Source organism: Salvelinus fontinalis, chromosome 28, assembly GCF_029448725.1.
Source record: "Salvelinus fontinalis isolate EN_2023a chromosome 28, ASM2944872v1, whole genome shotgun sequence".
Taxonomy (NCBI): domain Eukaryota; kingdom Metazoa; phylum Chordata; class Actinopteri; order Salmoniformes; family Salmonidae; genus Salvelinus; species Salvelinus fontinalis.
This window is the reverse complement of record NC_074692.1, coordinates 30,817,443-30,843,026: the sequence shown is the minus strand read 5'-3', so window position 1 is coordinate 30,843,026 and position 25,584 is coordinate 30,817,443. Positions and strand designations below refer to the sequence as shown.

Genomic DNA, 25,584 nt, shown 5'->3' with positions numbered 1-25,584 from the left:
CAGAACACACAGAAACAGTGAGGAGACAGAGACAGGGACAGGGACAGGGACAAGGATACGGACAGGGACAGGGAAAGAGACAGGGACAGATATAGAAATAGAACCAGAGAAAGGGACAGAGAGAAGGACAGGGACAGGGAAGGAGACAGAGACAGGGACAGATATAGAAATAGAAATATCAATATAAAAAGAGAGAGGGACAGGAACAGAGACAGAGACAGGGACAAAGACAGGGACAAAGACAGATATAGACAGTGACAGATATAGACTGTAACAGTGACAGAGACGGATGCAGGGAAAGAGACAGGGACAGGGAAGGAGACAAGGACAGGGACATGTATATAAATACAAATATCAATATAGACAGAGAGAGAGACAGGAGCAGGGACAGAGACAGGGACAAATACAGGGACAAAGACAGATATAGAAATAGACGCAGGGACAGAGACAAACACAGATTTATAAATAAAAACAGAGTCAGGGACAGAGACAGAGACAAACACAGATATATAAATAAAGACAGAGACAGGGACAGAGACAGATATATAAAGAAAGACAGAGACAGGGACAGAAATATAAATAAAGACAGAGACAGGGACAGAGACAGATATATAAATAGAGACAGAGACAAACACAGATATATAAATAAAGACAGAGACAAGAACAGGGACAGATATATAAATAAAGACAGAGACAGAAATAGAAAGAAAGAAAGAGACAGGGACAGAGACACATATATAAATAAAGACAGGGACAGGGACAGAGACAAATATAGAAGTAGAGACAGAGACAAACACAGATATATAACTAAAGACAGAGACAGATACAGATATAGAAATAAAGACAGGGACAGAGACAAACACAGATATATATATATACATACAGAGACATAGACAGATATATAAATAAAGACAGAGACAGGGACAGAGACATATATATAAATAGAGACAGAGACAAACACAGATATATAAATAAAAACAGAGACAGAGACAGATATATAAATAAAGACAGAGACAGGGACAGACACAGATATAAATAGAGACAGGGACAGAGTCAGATATATAAATAAAGACAGAGACATAGACAGATATATAAATAAAGACAGAGACAGAGACAACCACATATATATAAATAAAGACAGAGACAGGGACAGGGACAGAGACAGATATATAAATAGAGATAAGACCAACATAGATATATAAATAAAGACAGAGACAAGGACAGGGACAGATATATAAATAGAGACAGAGACAGGGACAAACACAGATATATAAATAAAGACAGAGACAAGGACAGAGACAGATATATAAATAAAGACAGAGACAGGGACAGGGACAGAGACAGAGACAGACACAGATATATAAATAAAGACAGAGACAGAGACAGAGACAGATATATAAATAAAGACAGAGACAGACACAGATTTATAAATAAAGACAGAGACAGGGACAGAGACAGAGACAAACACAGATATAGAAATAAAGACAGGGACAGGGACAGAGACAAACACAGACGTATAAATAGCGACAGAGACAGAAACAGGAACAGGGACAGAGACAGACATAGATATATAAATAAAGACAGATACAGGGACAGAGACAGAGACATACCAGATATATAAATAAAGACAGAGACAGAGACAGACACAGATTTATAAATAAAGACAGAGACAGGGACAAACACAGATTCATAAATAAAGACAGAGACAGGGACAGAGACAGAGACAAACACAGATTTATAAATAAAGACAGGGACAGAGACAGAGACAAACACAGATCTATAAATAGAGACAGAGACAGAGACAGAGACAGGGACAGGGACAGGGACAGACATAGATATATAAATAAAGACAGAGACAAACACAGATATATAAATAAAGACAGGGACAGGGACAGAGTCAAACACAGATATATAAATAAAGACAGCGACAGAGACAACCACATATATATAAATAAAGACAGAGACAGGGACAGGGACAGAGACAGATATATAAATAGAGATAAGACCAACATAGATATATAAATAAAGACAGAGACAAGGACAGGGACAGATATATAAATAGAGACAGAGACAGGGACAAACACAGATATATAAATAAAGACAGAGACAAGGACAGAGACAGATATATAAATAAAGACAGAGACAGGGACAGGGACAGAGACAGACACAGATATATAAATAAAGACAGAGACAGAGACAGAGACAGATATATAAATAAAGACAGAGACAAACACAGATATATAAATAAAGACAGAGACAGGGACAGGGAAAGAGACAAACACAGAAATATAAATAAAGACAGGGACAGAGACAAACACAGATATATAAATAAAGACAGAGACAGGGACAGGGACAGAAACAAACACAGATATATAAATAAAGACAGATACAGGGACAGGGAAAGAGACAGACCAAATATATAAATAAAGACAGAGACAGAGACAGACACAGATTTATAAATAAAGACAGAGACAGGGACAGAGACAGAGACAAACACAGATATATAAATAAAGACAGGGACAGGGACAGAGACAAACACAGACCTATAAATAGCGACAGAGACAGAAACAGGAACAGGGACAGAGACAGACATAGATATATAAATAAAGACAGATACAGGGACAGAGACAGAGACATACTAGATATATAAATAAAGACAGAGACAGAGACAGACACATATTTATAAATAAAGACAGAGACAGGGACAAACACAGATTCATAAATAAAGACAGAGACAGGTACAGAGACAGAGACAAACACAGATTTATAAATAAAGACAGGGACAGAGACAGAGACAAACACAGATCTATAAATAGAGACAGAGACAGAGACAGAGACAGGGACAGGGACAGAGACAGACATAGATATATAAATAAAGACAGAGACAAACACAGATATATAAATAAAGACAGGGACAGGGACAGGGACAGAGACAGATATATAAATAGAGATAAGACCAACATAGATATATAAATAAAGACAGAGACAAGGACAGGGACAGATATATAAATAGAGACAGAGACAGGGACAAACACAGATATATAAATAAAGACAGAGACAAGGACAGAGACAGATATATAAATAAAGACAGAGACAGGGACAGGGACAGAGACAGACATAGATATATAAATAAAGACAGAGACAGAGACAGAGACAGATATATAAATAAAGACAGAGACAAACACAGATATATAAATAAAGACAGAGACAGGGACAGGGAAAGAGACAAACACAGAAATATAAATAAAGACAGGGACAGAGACAAACACAGATATATAAATAAAGACAGAGACAGGGACAGGGACAGAAACAAACACAGATATATAAATAAAGACAGATACAGGGACAGGGAAAGAGACAGACCAAATATATAAATAAAGACAGAGACAGAGACAGACACAGATTTATAAATAAAGACAGAGACAGGGACAGAGACAGAGACAAACACAGATATATAAATAAAGACAGGGACAGGGACAGAGACAAACACAGACCTATAAATAGCGACAGAGACAGAAACAGGAACAGGGACAGAGACAGACATAGATATATAAATAAAGACAGATACAGGGACAGAGACAGAGACATACCAGATATATAAATAAAGACAGAGACAGAGACAGACACAGATTTATAAATAAAGACAGAGACAGGGACCAACACAGATTCATAAATAAAGACAGAGACAGGGACAGAGACAGAGACAAACACAGATTTATAAATAAAGACAGGGACAGAGACAGAGACAAACACAGATCTATAAATAGAGACAGAGACAGAGACAGAGACAGAGACAGGGACAGGGACAGAGACAGACATAGATATATAAATAAAGACAGAGACAAACACAGATATATAAATAAAGACAGGGACAGGGACAGAGTCAAACACAGATATATAAATAAAGACAGAGACAGGGACAGAGACAGATATATAAATAAAGACAGAGATAGGGAAAGAGACAGATATGTAAATAAAGACAGGGACAGGGACAGAGACAAACACAGATCTATAAATAGAGACAGAGACAGAGACAGGGACAGGGACAGAGACAGACATAGATATATAAATAAAGAAAGAGACAGAGACAAACACAGATATATAATTAAAGACAGATACAGGGACAGGTAGAGAGACAGACCAGATATATAAATAAAGACAGAGACAGAGACAGACACAGATTTATAAATAAAGACAGAGACAGGGACAAACACAGATTCATAAATAAAGACAGAGACAGGGACAGAGACAGAGACAAACACAGATTTATAAATAAAGACAGGGACAGGGACAGAGACAAACACAGATCTATAAATAGAGACAGAGACAGAGACAGAGACAGAGACAGAGACAGGGACAGGGACAGGGACAGAGACAGACATAGATATATAAATAAAGACAGAGACAGAGACAAACACAGATATATAAATAAAGACAGGGACAGGGACAGAGTCAAACACAGATATATAAATAAAGACAGAGACAGGGACAGAGACAGATTTATAAATAAAGACAGAGACAGACACAGATATATAAATAAAGACAAAGACAGGGAAAGAGACAGATATATAAATAAAGACATAGACAGACACAGATATGTAAATAAAGACAGAGACAGGGACAGAGACAGATATATAAATAAAGACAGAGATAGAGACAGATTTATAAATAAAGACAGAGCCAGAGACAAACAGATATATAAATAAAGACAGGGACAGAGACAGAGACAGACACAGATATATAAATGAAGACAGAGAGAGAGACAGATATATAAATAAAGATAGAGACATGGACAGAGACAGATTTATAAATAAAGACAGCGACAGGGGGAGAGACAGAGACAAACACAGATATATATAAAAAAAGACAGAGACAGGGACAGAGACAGATAGATAAATAAAGACAGGGACAGAGACAGATATATAAATAAAGACAGAGATAGGGACAGAGACAGATATAGAAATAGACACAGAGACAGAAACAGTGAAAGAGACAGATATATAAATAGAAACAGCGACAGAGACAAACACAGATTTATAAATAAAGACAGGGACAGGGACAGAGACAAACACAGATCTATAAATAGAGACAGAGACAGAGACAGAGACAGAGACAGGGACAGGGACAGGGACAGAGACAGACATAGATATATAAATAAAGACAGAGACAGAGACAAACACAGATATATAAATAAAGACAGGGACAGGGACAGAGACAGATATATAAATGAAGACAGGGACGGGGACAGAGACATATATGTATAAATAAAGACAGAGACAGGGACAGAGTCAGATATATAAATAAAGACAGAGACAGAGACAAACACAGATATATAAATAAAGACAGAGACAGGGACAGAGTCAGATATATAAATAAAGACAGAGACACAGACATACACAGATATATAAATAAAGACAGGGACAGAGACATATATACAAATAAAGACAGAGACATATATATAAATATAGACAGAGACAGAGACAGATATATAAATAAAGACAGAGACAGAGACAGATATATAAATAAAGACAGGGACAGGGACAGAGACAGATATATAAATAAAGACAGAAACAGAGACAAACACAGATATATAAATAAAAACAGGGACAGAGACATATATATAAATAGAGACAGGGACAGAGACAGATATATAAATAAAGACAGGGACAGAGACAGATATATAAATAAAGACAGAGACAGAGACAGATATATAAATAAAGACAGAGACAGACACAGATATATAAATAAAGACAAAGACAGGGAAAGAGACAGATATATAAATAAAGACATAGACAGACACAGATATGTAAATAAAGACAGAGACAGGGACAGAGACAGATATATAAATAAAGACAGAGATAGAGACAGATTTATAAATAAAGACAGAGCCAGAGACAAACAGATACATAAATAAAGACAGGGACAGAGACAGAGACAGACACAGATATATAAATAAAGACAGAGAGAAACACAGATATATAAATAAAGACAGAGACATGGACAGAGACAGATTTATAAATAAAGACAGCGACAGGGAGAGAGACAGAGACAAACACAGATATATAAATAAAGACAGAGACAGGGACAGAGACAGAGACAAACACAGATATATAAAAAAAGACAGAGACAGGGACAGAGACAGATATATAAACAAATACAGAGACATGGACAGATATATAAATAAAGACAGAGACAAACACAGATATATAAATAAAGACAGAGACAGAGACAGATATAGAAATAAAGACAGAGATAGGGACAGGGACAGATATATAAACAAAGACAGAGACATGGACAGATATATAAATAAAGACAGAGACAAACACAGATATATAAATAAAGACAGAGACAGAGACAGATATAGAAATAAAGACAGAGATAGGGACAGAGACAGATATAGAAATAGACGCAGAGACAGAAACAGTGAAAGAGACAGATATATAAATAGAAACAGCGACAGAGACAAACACAGATTTATAAATAAAGACAGAGACAGGGACAGATATATAAATAAAGACAGGGACAGAGACAAATATATAAATAAAGACAGAGACAGAGACAAACACAGATATATAAATAAAGACAGGGACAGGGACAGAGACAGATATATAAATGAAGACAGGGACAGGGACAGAGACAGATATATAAAGAAGACAGGGACGGGGACAGAGACCTATATAAAAATAAAGACAGAGAAAGTGACAGAGTCAGATATATAAATAAAGACAGAGACAGAGACAAACACAGATATATAAATAAAGACAGAGACAGGGACAGAGTCAGATATATAAATAAAGACAGAGACACAGACACAGACATACACGGATATATAAATAAAGACAGGGACAGAGACATATATATAAATAAAGACAGAGACAGGGAAAGAGACAGATATGTAAATAAAGACAGAGACAGGGACAGAGACAGATATATAAATAAAGACAGAGACAGACACAGATATATAAATAAAGACAAAGACAGGGAAAGAGACAGATATATAAATAAAGACATAGACAGACACAGATATGTAAATAAAGACAGAGACAGGGACAGAGACAGATATATAAATAAAGACAGAGATAGAGACAGATTTATAAATAAAGACAGAGCCAGAGACAAACAGATATATAAATAAAGACAGGGACAGAGACAGAGACACACACAGATATATAAATGAAGACAGAGAGAAACACAGATATATAAATAAAGACAGAGACATGGACAGAGACAGATTTATAAATAAAGACAGCGACAGGGAGAGAGACAGAGACAAACACAGATATATAAATAAAGACAGAGACAGGGACAGAGACAGATATAGAAATAAAGAAAGAAACAGGGACAGAGACAGAGACAAACACAGATATATAAAAAAAGACAGAGACAGGGACAGAGACAGATAGATAAATAAAGACAGGGACAGAGACAGATATATAAATAAAGACAGAGATAGGGACAGAGACAGATATAGAAATAGACGCAGAGACAGAAACAGTGAAAGAGACAGATATATAAATAGAAACAGCGACAGAGACAAACACAGATATATAAATAAAGACAGAGACAGGGACAGAGTCAGATATATAAATAAAGACAGAGACAGGGACAGAGTCAGAGTCAGATATATAAATAAAGACAGAGACACAGACATACACAGATATATAAATAAAGACAGGGACAGAGACATATATACAAATAAAGACAGAGACATATATATAAATATAGACAGAGACAGAGACAGATATATAAATAAAGACAGAGACAGGGACAGATATATAAATAAAGACAGAGACAGATATATAAATAAAGACAAGAACAGAGACAGATATATAAATAAAGACAGAGACAGAGACAAAGACAGATATATAAAGAAAGACAGAGACAGGGACAGGGAAAGAGACAGACACAGATATATAAATAAAGACAGAGACAGAGACAAACACAGATTTATAAATGAAGACAGAGACAGGGACAGAGACAGAGACAAACACAGATATATAAATAAAGACAGGGACAGGGACAGAGACAAACACAGATATATAAATAAAGACAGAGACAGGGACAGGGACAGAAACAAACACAGATATATAAATAAAGACAGATACAGGGACAGGGAAAGAGACAGACCAGATATATAAATAAAGACAGAGACAGAGACAAACACAGATTTATAAATAAAGACAGAGACAGGGACAAACACAGATTTATAAATAAAGACAGAGACAGGGACAGAGACAGAGACAAACACAGATTTATAAATAAAGACAGGGACAGGGACAGAGACAAACACAGATCTATAAATAGAGACAGAGACAGAGACAGGGATAGGGACAGAGACAGACATGGATATATAAATAAAGACAGAGACAGAGACAAACATATATATATAAATAAAGACAGATACAGGGACAGGGAAAGAGACAGACCAGATATATAAATAAAGACAGAGACAGAGACAGACACAGATTTATAAATAAAGACAGAGACAGGGACAAACACAGATTCATAAATAAAGACACAGACAGGGACAGAGACAGAGACAAACACATATTTATAAATAAAGACAGGGACAGGGACAGAGACAAACACAGATCTATAAATAGAGACAGGGACAGGGACAGAGTCAAACACAGATATATAAATAAAGACAGAGACAGGGACAGATATATAAATAAAGACAGGGACAGAGACAAATATATAAATAAAGACAGAGACAGAGACAAACACAGATATATAAATAAAGACAGGGACAGGGACAGAGACAGATATATAAATGAAGACAGGGACAGGGACAGAGACAGATATATAAAGAAGACAGGGACGGGGACAGAGACATATATAAAAATAAAGACAGAGACAGGGACAGAGTCAGATATATAAATAAAGACAGAGACAGAGACAAACACAGATATATAAATAAAGACAGAGACAGGGACAGAGTCAGATATATAAATAAAGACAGAGACACAGACATACACAGATATATAAATAAAGACAGGGACAGAGACATATATATAAATAAAGACAGAGACAGGGAAAGAGACAGATATGTAAATAAAGACAGAGACAGGGACAGAGACAGATATATAAATAAAGACAGAGACAGACACAGATATATAAATAAAGACAAAGACAGGGAAAGAGACAGATATATAAATAAAGACATAGACAGACACAGATATGTAAATAAAGACAGAGACAGGGACAGAGACAGATATATAAATAAAGACAGAGATAGAGACAGATTTATAAATAAAGACAGAGCCAGAGACAAACAGATATATAAATAAAGACAGGGACAGAGACAGAGACAGACACAGATATATAAATGAAGACAGAGAGAAACACAGATATATAAATAAAGACAGAGACATGGACAGAGACAGATTTATAAATAAAGACAGCGACAGGGAGAGAGACAGAGACAAACACAGATATATAAATAAAGACAGAGACAGGGACAGAGACAGATATAGAAATAAAGAAAGAAACAGGGACAGAGACAGAGACAAAAACAGATATATAAAAAAAGACAGAGACAGGGACAGAGACAGATAGATAAATAAAGACAGGGACAGAGACAGATATATAAATAAAGACAGAGATAGGGACAGACACAGATATAGAAATAGACGCAGAGACAGAAACAGTGAAAGAGCCAGATATATAAATAGAAACAGCGACAGAGACAAACACAGATATATAAATAAAGACAGGGACAGAGTCAGATATATAAATAAAGACAGAGACAGGGACAGAGTCAGATATATAAATAAAGACAGAGACACAGACATACACAGATATATAAATAAAGACAGGGACAGAGACATATATACAAATAAAGACAGAGACATATATATAAACATAGACAGAGACAGAGACAGATATATAAATAAAGACAGAGACAGGGACAGATATATAAATAAAGACAGAGACAGATATATAAATAAAGACAAGAACAGAGACAGATATATAAATAAAGACAGAGACAGAGACAAAGACAGATATATAAATAAAGACAGAGACAGGGACAGGGAAAGAGACAGACACAGATATATAAATAAAGACAGAGACAGAGACAAACACAGATTTATAAATGAAGACAGAGACAGGGACAGAGACAGAGACAAACACAGATATATAAATAAAGACAGGGACAGGGACAGAGACAAACACAGATATATAAATAAAGACAGAGACAGGGACAGGGACAGAAACAAACACAGATATATAAATAAAGACAGATACAGGGACAGGGAAAGAGACAGACCAGATATATAAATAAAGACAGAGACAGAGACAAACACAGATTTATAAATAAAGACAGAGACAGGGACAAACACAGATTTATAAATAAAGACAGAGACAGGGACAGAGACAGAGACAAACACAGAGTTATAAATAAAGACAGGGACAGGGACAGAGACAAACACAGATCTATAAATAGAGACAGAGACAGAGACAGGGATAGGGACAGAGACAGACATGGATATATAAATAAAGACAGAGACAGAGACAAACATATATATATAAATAAAGACAGATACAGGGACAGGGAAAGAGACAGACCAGATATATAAATAAAGACAGAGACAGAGACAGACACAGATTTATAAATAAAGACAGAGACAGGGACAAACACAGATTCATAAATAAAGACACAGACAGGGACAGAGACAGAGACAAACTCATATTTATAAATAAAGACAGGGACAGGGACAGAGACAAACACAGATCTATAAATAGAGACAGAGACAGAGACAGAGACAGGGACAGGGACAGGGACAGAGACAGACATAGATATATAAATAAAGACAGAGACAAACACAGATATATAAATAAAGACAGGGACAGGGACAGAGTCAAACACAGATATATAAATAAAGACAGAGACAGGGACAGAGACAGATTTATAAATAAAGACAGAGACAGGGACAGAGAAAGAGACAAACACATATATATAAATAAAGAAAGAGACAGGGACAGAGACAGATATATAAATAAAGACAGAGACAGGGACAGAGACAGATATATAAATAAAGACAGAGACAGGGACAGAGAAAGAGACAAACACAGATTTATAAATAAAGACAGAGCCAGAGACAAACAGATATATAAATAAAGACAGGGACAGAGACAGAGACAGACACAGATTTATAAATAAAGACAGGGACAGGGACAGACACAAACACAGATCTATAAATAGAGACAGAGATAGAGACAGATTTATAAATAAAGACAGAGCCAGAGACAAACAGATATATAAATTAAGACAGGGACAGAGACAGAGACAGACACAGATATATAAATAAAGACAGAGAGAAACACAGATATATAAATAGGGACAGAGACATGGACAGAGACAGATTTATAAATAAATACAGCGACAGGGAGAGAGACAGAGACAAACACAGATATATAAATAAAGACAGAGACAGGGACAGAGACAGAGACAAACACAGATATATAAAAAAAGACAGAGACAGGGACAGAGACAGATATAGAAATAAAGACAGAGATAGAGACAGGGACAGATATATAAACAAAGACAGAGACATGGACAGATATATAAATAAAGACAGAGACAAACACAGATATATAAATAAAGACAGAGACAGAGACAGATATAGAAATAAAGACAGAGATAGGGACAGAGACAGATATAGAAATAGACGCAGAGACAGAAACAGTGAAAGAGACAGATATATAAATAGAAACAGCGACAGAGACAAACACAGATTTATAAATAAAGACAGAGACAGGGACAGATATATAAATAAAGACAGGGACAGAGACAAATATATAAATAAAGACAGAGACAGAGACAAACACAGATATATAAATAAAGACAGGGACAGGGACAGAGACAGATATATAAATGAAGACAGGGACAGAGACAGATATATAAATGAAGACAGGGACGGGGACAGAGACATATATATAAATAAAGACAGAGACAGGGACAGAGTCAGATATATAAATAAAGACAGAGACAGAGACAAACACAGAAATATAAATAAAGACAGAGACAGGGACAGAGTCAGATATGTAAATAAAGACAGAGACAGGGACAGAGTCAGATATATAAATAAAGACAGAGACACAGACATACACAGATATATAAATAAAGACAGGGACAGAGACATATATACAAATAAAGACAGAGACATATATATAAATATAGACAGAGACAGAGACAGATATATAAATAAAGACAGAGACAGGGACAGATATATAAATAAAGACAGAGACAGAGACAGATATATAAATAAAGACAGGGACAGAGACAAACACAGATAAATAAATAAAAACACGGACAGAGACATATATATAAATAGAGACAGGGACAGAGACAGATATATAAATAAAGACAGGGACAGAGACAGATATATAAATAAAGACAGAGACAGAGACAGATATATAAATAAAGACAGAGACAGGGACAGAGACATATATATAAATAAAGACAGGGACAGAGACAGATATATAAATAAAGACAGAGACAGAGACAGATATATAAATAAAGACAGAGACAGGGACAGAGACATATATATAAATAAAGACAAAGATATGGACAGAGACATGCAGATACAGGCACAGAGAAAGACAGAGACACAGACAGCTTTAGAAATAAAGACAAAGACAGGGACAGAGACAAAAACAGAGACAGCAACAGGGACAGAGACAGTGACAGAGACCAGGACAGGGACAGGGACTGAAACAGAGACAAATACAGGGACAGATACAGGGACAGATAGAGACATTAACGACCAGATCAATATCTGTCTGTAAGGATAATAAATGAAAACAATGAAGGTAAATGCAACACATTTTCTCCTATAAGCCCTGATAATATAGAGTATAGTACATCAAGATGGTGTGTGTGTGTGTTTGCGTGCGATACCCTACCAGTGTCTGCGCTGTAGGTGATGACATATCCGTCTACAGTGGCGATGGAAGGCTGCCATTGGAGCAGAGCATCTGTTTCATTGATGTTGACTACAGTCAGGCCACTGGGCTTGTCCAGAGCTGTCACATAGAGCACACAAAGAACACACACACACGCACACACACACACACACACACACACACACACGCACACACACACACACACAATGTTGTTACGCTGAGCAGAGCCACATCAAACACCTCCCCAAGGACAGAGCCATTGTCTTCTGTTGTAAGGAAACAGGAGACCTATCCACCCTCAGTCATGCTCCATCTGTACACACTAACAGGTTTCACAACGGGCTTCGTGCTCAACCTTTATAGACCGTTCACCAACTTGGTTGTCACCATCAACGTTTGATGCTTTGTTTAATATTGAATGTATCACATTTTTTCCGCATGGCATACAAAGACTACGCTTTTATTGTTTTGATGTTGTATGTGTATGTAGGCTCTTGTTACCATACTCCAAATGCTATGTCCCAAATGGCACCCTATTCCCTTTGTGGTGCATTACTTTTGACAGGGGCCTATAGGGCTATGGTCAAAAGTAGTGCACTAAATAGGGAATAGGGTGCCATCTGGGATGAAGCCCTTGTGTTTTGACACTCACCTGTGGCGACGCTGCTGGTGCCAGGCTCACTCTCCTTCTGTCCCTTCACAGAGATGACGGTCACCTGGTAGGTCACTCCAGGGGTCAGATTCGACAACACCTTCTGAGACTCAGTGCCACCCACTGTCACAGTCTGAGGAGCACCTGCACACGCACACGTGAAGAAAGGAACAAGGTCAGTCAGACCATAAATTACATGGAATTATATAGAATCAATAATGAATTATAGGACATGTTTGGGTCAGACGTCCGATTCTGTATTGGCTATTATTTATTCAATCCATATCACAAATAATATGTTTTATCATCAAGCAGCGAACCAGTAAAAGAGTGAACCAGTAGTGAAGCAGTTCACATCAAAGTTGTGTTGGGTTGCACTTCATACTGCCACGCCACGCCACCCCACAGAGACAGAACAGCCACTAGAGGGAAGAAGAAGACTAGCATAGAAGTCCACAGGATAATCTGTTCTCTCTACTGAGACTCCAAAATCATACCTTATCTATTTAAAAATGATAAAATAAAGTCCACGTGACCACACCACACATGTAAATGTGTTTCCTCTGGTTTGCAGCCAATGTATGTATAGTTTAGTATATACGCTGAGTATACAAAACATTAAGCACACCTGATCTTTCCATGACACAGACTGACCAGGTAAATCCAGGTGAAAGCTATCATTGATGTCACTTGTTAAAACCCACTTCAATCAGTGTAGATGAAGAGGAGGAGACAGGTTAAAGAAGGATTTTCAAGCCTTGATACAATTGAGACATGGATTCTTAATGTGTTCCATTCAGAGGGTGAATGGGCAAGACAAACGATTTAAGTGCCTTTGAACAGGGTATGGTAGTAGGTTAGTGTCAAGAACTACTGGGTTATTCATGCTCAACAGTTTCCCGTATTTATAAAGAATGGTCCACCACCCAAAGGACATTCAGCCAACTTGACACAACTGTGGGAAGCATTGGAGTCAACATGGGCCAGCATCCCAATGAAATGCTTTCGACACCTTGTGGAGTCCATGCACCAACTAATTGAAGCTGTTCTAAGTGCAAAAGGGGGTGCAACTCAGTATTAGGAAGGTGTTCCTAATATTTTGTACACTCAGTGTATAGTATAGTTATGTACAGTATAGATATATACAGCATAGATATAAACTATATGGCCAAATTAGTGGATTCTGCTATTTCAGCCACACCGGTTGCTGACAGGTGTATAAAATCGAGCACACAGCCATGCAATCTTCATAAACAAACATTGGCAGGAGAATGGCTTAACTGAAGAGCTCAGTGACTTTCAACGTGGCACAGTCATAGGATGTCACCTTTCCAACAAGTCAGTTGTCAATTTTTTTCCCTTCTAGAGCTTCCCTGTCAACCGTACGTGCTGTTATTGTGAAGTGGAAACGTCTAGGAGCAACAAGGGCTCAGTCACAAAGTGGTAGGCCACACAAACTCACAGAACTGGCCAACTGAGTGCTGAAGCGCGTAGTGCGTAAAAATCGTCTGTCCTCGATTGCAACATTCACTACTGAGTTCCAAACTGCCTCTAGAAGCAATGTCAACACCATAACTGTTCCTTGGGAGCTTCATGAAAAGGGTTTCCATGGCACAGGAGCAGCAAACTAGACTAAGATCACCATGCGCAATGCCAAGCGTTGGCTGGAGTGGTGTAAAGCTCCCCGCCGTTGGGCTCTGGAGCAGTGGAAACACGTTCTCTAGAGTGATGAATCAAGCATCACCATTTGGCAGTACTACAGACAAATCTGGGTTGGGCGGATGCCAGGAGAACACTACCTGCCCAAATGCATAGTGCCAACTGTAAAGTTTAGTGGAGGAGGAATAATGGTCCAGTGAAGGGAAATCTTAATGCTACAGCACACAAGTACATTCTGTGCTTCCAACTTTGTGGCAACAGTTTGGGGAGGGCCCTTTCCTGTTTCAGCATGACAATGCCCGATATGGTAGAACTTGACTGGGCTGCACAGAGCCCTGACCTCAACCCCATCGAAAACCTTTGGGATGAATTGCAACGCTGACTGTGAGCCAGACCTAATCGCCCAACATCAGTGCCCGACCTCACTAAAGTCCCCGCAGAAATGTTCCAACATCTACTGGAAAGCCTTCCCAGAAGAGCGGAGGCTGTTATAGCAGTAACGGGGGACCAACTCCATATTAATGCCCATGATTTTGTAATGAGATGTTCGACAAGCAGGTGTCCACATACTTTTGGCCATGTAGTGTAGCTGTATCTACAGTATAGGTATATATTTATTTATTTTATTTAACCTTTATTTAACTAGGGAAGTCAGTTAAGAACAAATTCTTATTTACAAATTTACATGGATGACGCTGGGCCAATTGTGCGCCACCCTATGGGACACCCAATCACGGCCGGTTGTGATACAGCCTGGATTCGAACCAGGGTGTCTGTAATGATGCCTCTAGCACTGAGATGTAGTGCCTTATAGACCCCAGCGCCACTCGGGAGCACCATAGATATAGATATATATTATAGATATAGCATAGATATACAGTATATGCCAGTACAGTATAGGTCTGTATGTCTGTAGGTACTCACCTCCCTGAGCAGGGACATAGGTGACATGGTAGCTGTCCACTCGAGCTCTGGGGATTGTCCAGTGTACAATGGCAGAGGTATCAGTGACATCAGAGAAATGGATGCCCTTGGGTGTGCCCAGCCCTGGCATAGGGGAACAGAAGGATACAGAGGACAACAAACAAACAGAACACAGGTAGATAGTTAGGAACTTAGGGGGCAGGTTTGTAAGTGAAGAGGAATGAAAACCACAAAGTGTCTCAGAGTAGGAGATCATCTTTGCCTTTTAGATAATAATCAATAAGATCATATGGACAAATCCTAAATCAGCACTTCTACTCTGAGATGCTTTACGGAAGTGGCTCCAGATCATAGGACATCTCTGGTTCCAAATAAATGACAAAAAAAGGAAAACACCCCTAAAGATCCCTAAAGATCCCTAAAGATCCCATTCCTAAAGATCCCATTCCTAAAAACGTCCATAGAATGTTTTTTAATGCCTTAATTACCCAGAAAATACACATTATTGACAACCACCAATTAAAGTAGAGAAAGAGAAACAGACACAGACAATGAAGCCAAGGCTCCCAGAGCCTGTCGTCAGCGCTGGGCCACAGCATCTTCCTTGACAGACACGACACGGGGAGATTAACTTGCCCCCATTACAGACACACAAAAGTGAAACATGCATCAGGGCCATCGGACCCGAGAGTGAAGCCATACCCCCAGAGAAGGCAGGGGACGGCCAGACAGAGAGAGAGAGACACCCATTCAGACACTCAACACACAGACAGACAATTTCCCTTTATGGTCTGAAGACAATTACACAAACCCCATTGGGTTTGGACAGTCAAAGACAACATTGGAGACAACTTGACAGATAGAGACAAAAAAACTGAGCAAGTGAAGAGTTGAATAAATCTCCTGAGCAGTTCTCTGGATCCCCATGAATGGGAGGCCATCAGAGGCTGAATGTAGTGTTTACACTGACAGACAGACAGTGAGACAGACAGACAGAGTGTGTTGGTTCACATATACTGGAGCTGGCTTTAGAGGAGAGGGTTACTGGATGATTCCACTGGAACCACTCAGGAGAGCTGACAGACGCGACAATGACAGGACAGTGAACACTGAACAGACATGGTAAGGATGAGAAAAAACACCATGAGACCCATCACACACACACAAGGCAGCCCAAGCGGGTTTAAATAAAACATTCATGACAACCTAAGGACTCTAAATAGGCTTAATGACTTCCATTTGCAAAGTTAATTATAATTCTCTCAGATTGCTGCCTTGAACAAATATTATGACACAATGTTATCAGGTTAGTAAACAAAAACGACTGCAACGATAAAGAAATTACATCATTTTATAAACATTGACCCATTTTGACCCTATTTTCATGCTGTTACGGAGAAAGAGAAAATATAGTTTACAATATTGAAAGATGCTGAACACATTCCTAGCATCATCTATCCAGCAGCCCTATGCCATTTCTGGTGTGATGTCATACCATGTACCTGTTTTTGCCACCCCGGAGATAGAGTCTGAGTGCCTTCCAGAAATGACCCCATACAGCTCAATTTGGTACTCTGTGTCGTCAATTAGCTCAGTAAGCACTGTTGTTCTCTCCTCGCCGGGCACGACCACCTCTTGCGGAGAAGCGAGGTCGTCGCTAGTATCATTGATCACAATGACAAAACTATCAAAGAGGTCCTCTTCAGCCAACCAGGCCACTTTACAGCTGTCTGGGGTGATGTCGGAGACCAAGAGATGCTCCACGATGGGTTCAGCTTCTGAGTGATAAGGGAAGACATGTTGTTTCCATCCTCTTTAGGCCTTAAGAGTACTTTAGGAGGTGCTTATGAAGATTACAGAAGATCATTTACAGTTATTCCATAATGTATTTACTATAGACAATCACGTGATCATGAAAGCAGAAATGTATGAAAGTGTGTATACTTATTTGAAATAGATGTAGTTCTGTCCTTGTGATGTACTTGTCTATTCATGTTCTGTATTATGTCATGTTTTATGTTTTGTGTGCACCCCAGGAAGAGTAGCTGCTACTTTAGCAGCAGGTCATTTGGATCCTAATAAAATAGCAAATACTAGTTATGGACCCATATCAATTTAGGATCCATACGAGTCAAACGAGAAAAGTAGGTTAGCAAGATGAAAATAATTCAAAGTTGTTATTTTCCTAAAGGTGTTGACCGCGTGTTTCACCAGTATTAATTATGTAAGTTATAAATGTTTATACCACTTTTGTACCTATCACAGACACTGTTGTGAGCATGAAAGGAAAGATATGTATTTTATTGGTGCAGGTAGGTATGTTGTCATTCACCAGCTAGTGTGATCAAATTCAACCCTCAGTTTATTGATGCTGTGACTGCAAAAATAACGTACATGGGATTTGCACATCAATTCCATAATACACTGAAATGAAGGTCATCTATCAGAAGAAAAGGAACATAAGAGACAGAAAGTCAGGGTTTGACTAGAGTTTTAAGAGTCTGGGTGACTACGTCATTGCAGATGGGTCTGTGCTTACAAAGAGTTTCAAAAAACAACAGTGTAAACTAGTCATTACCAGTAGCTAATAATGCCTGATGAAAAGGAGAGGAGTGGAGCCAACAGGAGTTTACAGCTGTTAGAGTCTACAGTTGTTAGTCTAGAACTGCTAGCGTCTACAGCTGTTAGAGTATACAGCTGTTTGTCTACAGCTGCTAGAGTCTACAGCTGCTAGAGTCTACAGCTGCTAGAGTCTACAGCTGCTAGAGTCTACAGCTGCTAGAGTCTACAGCTGCTAGAGTCTATAGCTGTAGCAGCCAGAGACGGAGGGTGTGCTAGCATACTGGCCATCTGCACCATACAGACAGCAGTTTATTACACCTGAAGCTGCTTCCTGGAGATTCAGAGCTACAGATGGATGGAAGATGGGCCAGGGTGGTTCTAAATCATTTCTGGTGTAGCTCTGTCCGAGAGACGGACAGTCAGACATAGACCGTGGACTGACCGTGCCGCCTCAGTGCTGCCTGACAGGATACAGGGACATAACTCGTTAGAACACTACAACAAACATTAGGTGCCTGAGCCAGTGTGAACCCAGAGGATTGTGCTGACGGGAAATGAGGGAATTGCACAAGGCAGTTGTTGTGAGAAGAAGTGGTGGAAAATGAAAACCAGAGCACAAAAATCCAGCAGTCCCTGGCATCCCAACACCAGGTTCCAGGACACAGTGTCAATGTGAGCATGAGATTGAGGAGCAGAGTGGTCTGGGAGAAGAGCAGAGCAGTCTGGGAGAGGAGCAGAGCAGTCTGGGAGAGGAGCAGAGCAGTCTGGGAGAGGAGCAGAGCATTCTGGGAGAGGAGCAGAGCGGTCTGGGAGAGGAGCAGAGCGGCCTGGGAGTGGAGCCGAGCGGAGCAGAGCGGGTGTGGGAGTTGAGCAGAGTGGTCTGGGAGAGGAGCAGAGCGGGTGTGGGAGCGGAGCAGAGCGGGTGTGGGAGCGGAGCAGAGCGGGTGTGGGAGCGGAGCAGAGCGGGTGTGGGAGCGGAGCGGTCTGGGAGCGGAGCAGAGCGGTCTGGGAGAGGAGCAGAGCAGTCTGGGAGAAGAGCATAGCAGTCTGGGAGAAGAGCATAGCAGTCTGGGAGAAGAGCATAGCAGTCTGGGAGAAGAGCATAGCAGGTGTGGTAGCGGAGCAGAATGGTCTGGGAGAGGAAAAGAGCGGGTGTGGTAGCGGAGCAGAATGGTCTGGGAGAGGAGAAGAGCGGGTGTGGTAGCGGAGCAGAATGGTCTGGGAGAGGAGAAGAGCGGGTGTGGTAGCGGAGCAGAATGGTCTGGGAGAGGAGAAGAGCGGGTGTGGTAGCGGAGCAGAATGGTCTGGGAGAGGAGAAGAGCGGGTCTGGTAGCGGAGCAGAATGGTCTGGGAGAGGAGAAGAGCGGGTCTGGTAGCGGAGCAGAATGGTCTGGGAGAGGAGAAGAGCGGGTCTGGTAGCGGAGCAGAATGGTCTGGGAGAGGAGAAGAGCGGGTCTGGTAGCGGAGCAGAATGGTCTGGGAGAGGAGAAGAGCGGGTCTGGTAGCGGAGCAGAATGGTCTGGGAGAGGAGAAGAGCGGGTCTGGTAGCGGAGCAGAATGGTCTGGGAGAGGAGAAGAGCTGGTGTGGTAGCGGAGCAGAATGGTCTGGGAGAGGAGAAGAGCGGGTCTGGTAGCGGAGCAGAATGGTCTGGGAGAGGAGAAGAGCTGGTGTGGTAGCGGAGCAGAATGGTCTGGGAGAGGAGAAGAGCGGGTGTGGTAGCGGAGCAGAATGTTCTGAGTCTAGGGAGAGAGGTGAACAAAGCCCTCACAGAATAGAAAAAAATCTTCTCAGGGACTTAAAGAAAGCATTAACTCTCTCCATCCATTTGCCGAATCGTCATTATGTGGGAACAGCTGAACTATAGCGTGCGTTGAGTGATATAATGATACAATACATATATTGTTTATACCATGAGGATAACATGAAAAACGTGAAGAATTTTTTTAAATGAGCTTTGAAGAGATTGTTTCAAATAAATCCCTTTTATTCACTGGGAAAGTTACCAAATTAGTAGATGAGGGAGAAGTAATTTGAGGCAGATTTTCAGCAGGTGACGGAAGACCTCAAAAGGACAAAGCTATGTGTGCGATGTGTATGCAGCCTGGCCTCTATATGTGTGTTTAGGGGAGAACGGGAGGTACCAGGGGGCAGGCTGGTCTGAATGACAGCTATTATTCTCCATGGCAGCAGAAGTATGCAGAGGCCAGGTTCGTCTAGGTACTCTATGCTGTCAAAAACAGATGGCTTGGCTAGGTCACCTAAATCTTAACTGACATCCACCTCGAATCCGAAATGAAAATGTTTTACCGAAACATTGACAACACTGCATGTCGATACTTATTATTACTTGTTACTGCTTAATCCTTTTTTACATTCTCATAGCACATGACAAAGTCCTCAATGATTTTAACTGCAAACAAAGTAAGTAGTCTTGACGTGAGTAGTCTTGTTCAGGCTCCGTTCAACGTTGTAATTCACAGAATGTGAATTGTTGATAATGACTACTATTGGTTGGATGAGAGAACGAATCAATGCACCTGTTGGGTTTATACTGTCAGTCAGTCAGTCAGTCAGTCAGTCAGTCAGTCAGTCAGTCAGTCAGTCAGTCAGTCAGTCAGTCAGTCAGTCAGTCAGTCAGTCACTACCCAGGGGACAGATCACAGCAATGTCAACTGAATGGGTTTTGTCTGGGTGGATCCACTGCAGGCCAGGTCAGGCCTCATGTCAACTGAATGGGTTTTGTCTGGGTGGGGTGGTTCTATACTGTGGACGGTTGGTTTCTAAAATATATTTTACAGTCACTGCATCAAAGTGAGGGAAACCCACATAATGGGTGATGTGGTGTTGCTAGGTGATGATGGTAGAGGCATTTGAATGGCAAAAGGTTTTAAAACAGGCTGGGGGTTTTGTATGGTGGAAATGACTAATGAGCAAAGAACTTCTGCAGTGGCTGGACTGGTAACTCATCACCATTAGACAGTTAACTTATTGTAAGAAGAGATCAGAGGTAAAGTGCTGTTGGTGTGAAAAGAGATAAGTAAAGTTCTATTGGTGTATAAACAGATAGTAGGGTGTACACTACAGTATAAAGAGACCAGATGATACCATGGATTGAATCAAGCCTCTTCCAAGACGAGGGAGAGAAAGATTGTGATGTTAATTCAAATATTTAGTCAGACAGACAGAGAATTTACTAAGTGAGTGGTGATACCTGTGATGGTGTCTGCATAGACAGGCCCTAACAGGGCCCCCTTGAACAGCCCATACAGGCTGACATTGTACCAGGTGGCGGGAGAGAGGCCTACGATGCCCAGGCTCTGGGCCGCATCTTGGAGGGTGTGGTTCTGCCAATCTACCCCTGCCTCTGCGTCTGTCACCTCAACCACAAAGCCATCAAAGTCTCCCTCCTCAGTGACCCAGGACACCAGGAAGCTGTCCCACGACACGTCTGACACTGTCAGTTTGCCCAGCACAGGCTTCTCCTCCTCTGGATGACGATAAACATGACAACAAACAACATCAAGACAACGTTAGGATAACCACTCATTGTCAAACATAGATAGGCTGTGACCCGATTCTCCACCCTTTTTCATGAAGTGTGCACTTCCACCAATTCAAAATGGTGAAAACTCCCTCTAGCCAATGCTTACACCAATCCTATGCTTATAAAATCCACGACGGGGAGTGTACAATCCACACCTTTGGAGAAGAGTGGAGAATTGGGACAAGGAAAATACAGTACACATAAGAAAGCCCAGGGCTTGGATTGTGAAAAAGGCTGGTTATTGAAGACATAGCCTACAGATATTTCACTCAGATATTTCACTGACAACATTTCACTCAAATGACAAGGCACACAATAAACAAGTATTGACCTCAAAGAAGAGATTAGAGATTTTTGTAGACCCCAAGAAAGTTGTATTCAATTCAAGACTCCATAAAACCAAAAAAGACAACATGATCTTTGCTGGAAAAGATAGTTGAACCTGATAACCCAATCTCATTTCAAGTTCAATCATTTATTTCCACATACAGATGTAGGATCTTAATTTGACCAGTTTCTCACAGCACAAAAATAATCGAGCAGCAACAGGTAATGTGTGGATTTAAATGAATGGACATTTTTTAAATATATTTTTAGCTCGGGCAAATCAAGTCTGACATTTTAAATTGTAAATTAAAAACTTTAGAAGCCTGTTTAAACCTTGAATATACTACAATTTCCTGCAACAACAGGATGATCAAATGATTAAGTTCCAACATCTATAAGATTCTGAAAGAAGTCCCTTTAGTGTGTGTAAATGAACGTGGAGTGAAATATTATAACATTACCACTACAAAAGACCTTGGTGACAAACACACTCTTTAGCAGCCTATATACGAAGACTCCATTTATTGTGGGAACAGACAGTTAGACAGACAGACAGACAGACAGACAGACAGACAGACAGACAGACAGACAGACAGACGCACACACACACGCACGCACACACACACACACAGCCTCCATGAGGTAGACAGACAATCTGTTCTGCATGCACCTGACTCCAGCAAGGCTCTCTGCTTGAAACGGCCTGTCTTGCTTGTGTATTAATGGCTCTGAACAAGCCATTCATTTTTGAAGGTCCACTGTAGTCCGCTTGAGCAGAAGTACACAGTACACTTCAAACACATGGAGAAGCCATGCAGTAGCAGCAGTATAGCAGTACAGCAGAGAAAGCAGAACAACCTATAATTGGAGACCATTGTGAGCTGGAGGTGTCAGCAGAGTGAGATGCAGGGAAACATCAAGGCTACCATTATCCTATTTTCAAACCACCTATGTTGGAGTGGGCAGGAAAATGTAGACTAAATGGAATGAAAGACAATGAGAATGGAATGAATGACATTTGATGGAAGGCAGGCGGCGACCGGCCTGGCCATTAATTGCTTGTGAAAGCTCACATGGGAGAAGAGACTGAACAGCATTGTTGGAGTAGTTAGATTGAGACCATCAGGAGGGATGGGATTGAGTCAGGCTCTTGTTGTGTTCATTCTCTCTTTATGTACTAGTCTATAAATGTTAATTTTACAGACTCAAACTAAACGATCAAGATACGTCATGTCAATCAGTACCTAACATATTTCCTGCATTCCAAATGGCACCCTGTTCCCTTTATATTGCACTATATACAGATTTTGGATCTTCATTTGGTCACCATGTTGCAGGAGAACTTATAAAACTTGTAGTGTATTTGATGTTTAAAAAGGCTTCAGACTTGATTTTCCCTTACTCAAAACGCATCAACTCTTACAAAACGTAATTAATTATAATCCACATAATAATTCACATTTCCTGTTGCTGCAGGATTATTTCCCTGCTGTAGCAAACTGCTTAAAATGAAGATCCTACATCTGAAGGGAAAAGGGTGCCATTGGGGACAGATTGTCTCTTCTCCTTTTGTCAGGCAAGAGTCTCAGGTCTGGCCTTCAGAACATGCAGATGGAGATGTGATGGGATGAATGAAATGACTTATCGTCAAGATGAGACCATCTCAAAAACATGCAGGACATGCACTTTGTGCTCCATTTCTCAAATTGGAGGAGCAATTGGTCATGCAACATTCGTGCAAAATATTGTTGAACATGAAAACTTCACATAAAAAAAGCTCAATATTTCTAGTCTTATTTATAGAGAACTTTGGTTTCAGTTTACGTAGGTGTATAAAACCATCACCAAACTGCTAAAGAATATTGTTCTGTACAGCAGATACTTCAAAAGGTTTTGTTTACACTCTAGGGTTATACTTCATATTCTGTGTGGTGTGCGCAGTACACTAAAGCCACGGACAAAATCATCTGATGGGTTTAATCTATTATTCAAATGTGATTATTGACTCCTTTGACTATAGCTCAAGGTATTATCATTCAAACTGTTCTCTCTCACTGTGCCTGAGCCTTCCGTTTACACAAAGGCTCCCCACAGCTCCATGAGTCTCTGAATTTGCTGATTAGCCTAAGTTATAATACTGCAGCTTTACTGTCTCCTGATCTTCCTACATCAACAATACATGTCTGAATGCTGGAAGGATGTGGGAGGTTTATTATATCAAATACATTTTGGTTTCTTGCTCAGCATTTGAAATAGCCTTAAGATTTTGACGTTTTTTGTTCTGCAGAGGTATAATGTTGTTACTGGCTCACTCCAGTGGGTCTCCAAACACTTGAACTCTAATTCTTGTAATCCTTTCAACACCAGATGATTGTCAAACACAAGTAAAGTCCAGACCTGGGGGGCAAAAGGGTGGGAACCCCCCCCCCCCCCCCCCATCCCATTATATCCCTGTCAACGTGCAGCGTTTGCATCATCTGTCTGGAATGGAGACGAAAAAGTGTTGGAGGAACGACCGCAGCATGCTGATTAGAGGAGTGGTGATCTCGGAGCCAATGTTTTAACAGACTATGTATCGTTTTATCTGACAGACCCACAATTCATCATAGTAAATTCATACAAAAACACAGGGGAGTGGGCTCACTCCACCAATTATCACGTGAATGAGCTTTGTATGGAGCACACACACACACACACACACACACACACACACACACACACACACACACACACACACATTCACACACCATTCACACACCATTCACACACCACACACAGCATTTAACAAAGACCCAAACAAAAGACAGTCATTCTTATCCATACCGGCGTTTCCCTCTCACCATCTCAATTTTGCCCATAGCCATACAGATGAATGGGTATCCCGTTACATAACTGGAGAGCAAAATTGAGTCGTTTGTTAATGAGGAAAAGGCTGTACAAAACTTTCCAGTAGAAAACTTCACGAAACACAGTCCAGACACAAAAAATAGCTTTCTTACAGACCCC

The 25,584-nt window shown here is 40.0% G+C and overlaps 1 protein-coding gene across 3 annotated transcripts in view; it reads right to left on the bottom strand.

Moving 5' to 3' along the window:
• LOC129826573 (tenascin-like) overlaps positions 1-25,584 on the bottom strand; it is a 78,671-nt gene that overhangs the window by 4,998 nt on the left and 48,089 nt on the right. The window contains exons 11-15 of one of the 3 annotated variants that reach the window (XM_055887466.1): positions 21,919-22,194; positions 17,647-17,922; positions 16,145-16,267; positions 13,562-13,705; positions 12,910-13,029 (exon numbers count right to left, since the gene is read on the bottom strand). In XM_055887466.1, coding sequence (XP_055743441.1) covers positions 12,910-13,029; positions 13,562-13,705; positions 16,145-16,267; positions 17,647-17,922; positions 21,919-22,194 — 939 coding nt within the window. The remainder of the gene's footprint in view (positions 1-12,909; positions 13,030-13,561; positions 13,706-16,144; positions 16,268-17,646; positions 17,923-21,918; positions 22,195-25,584) is intronic. The other 2 variants (XM_055887467.1, XM_055887468.1) reach the window with 2 other exon arrangements.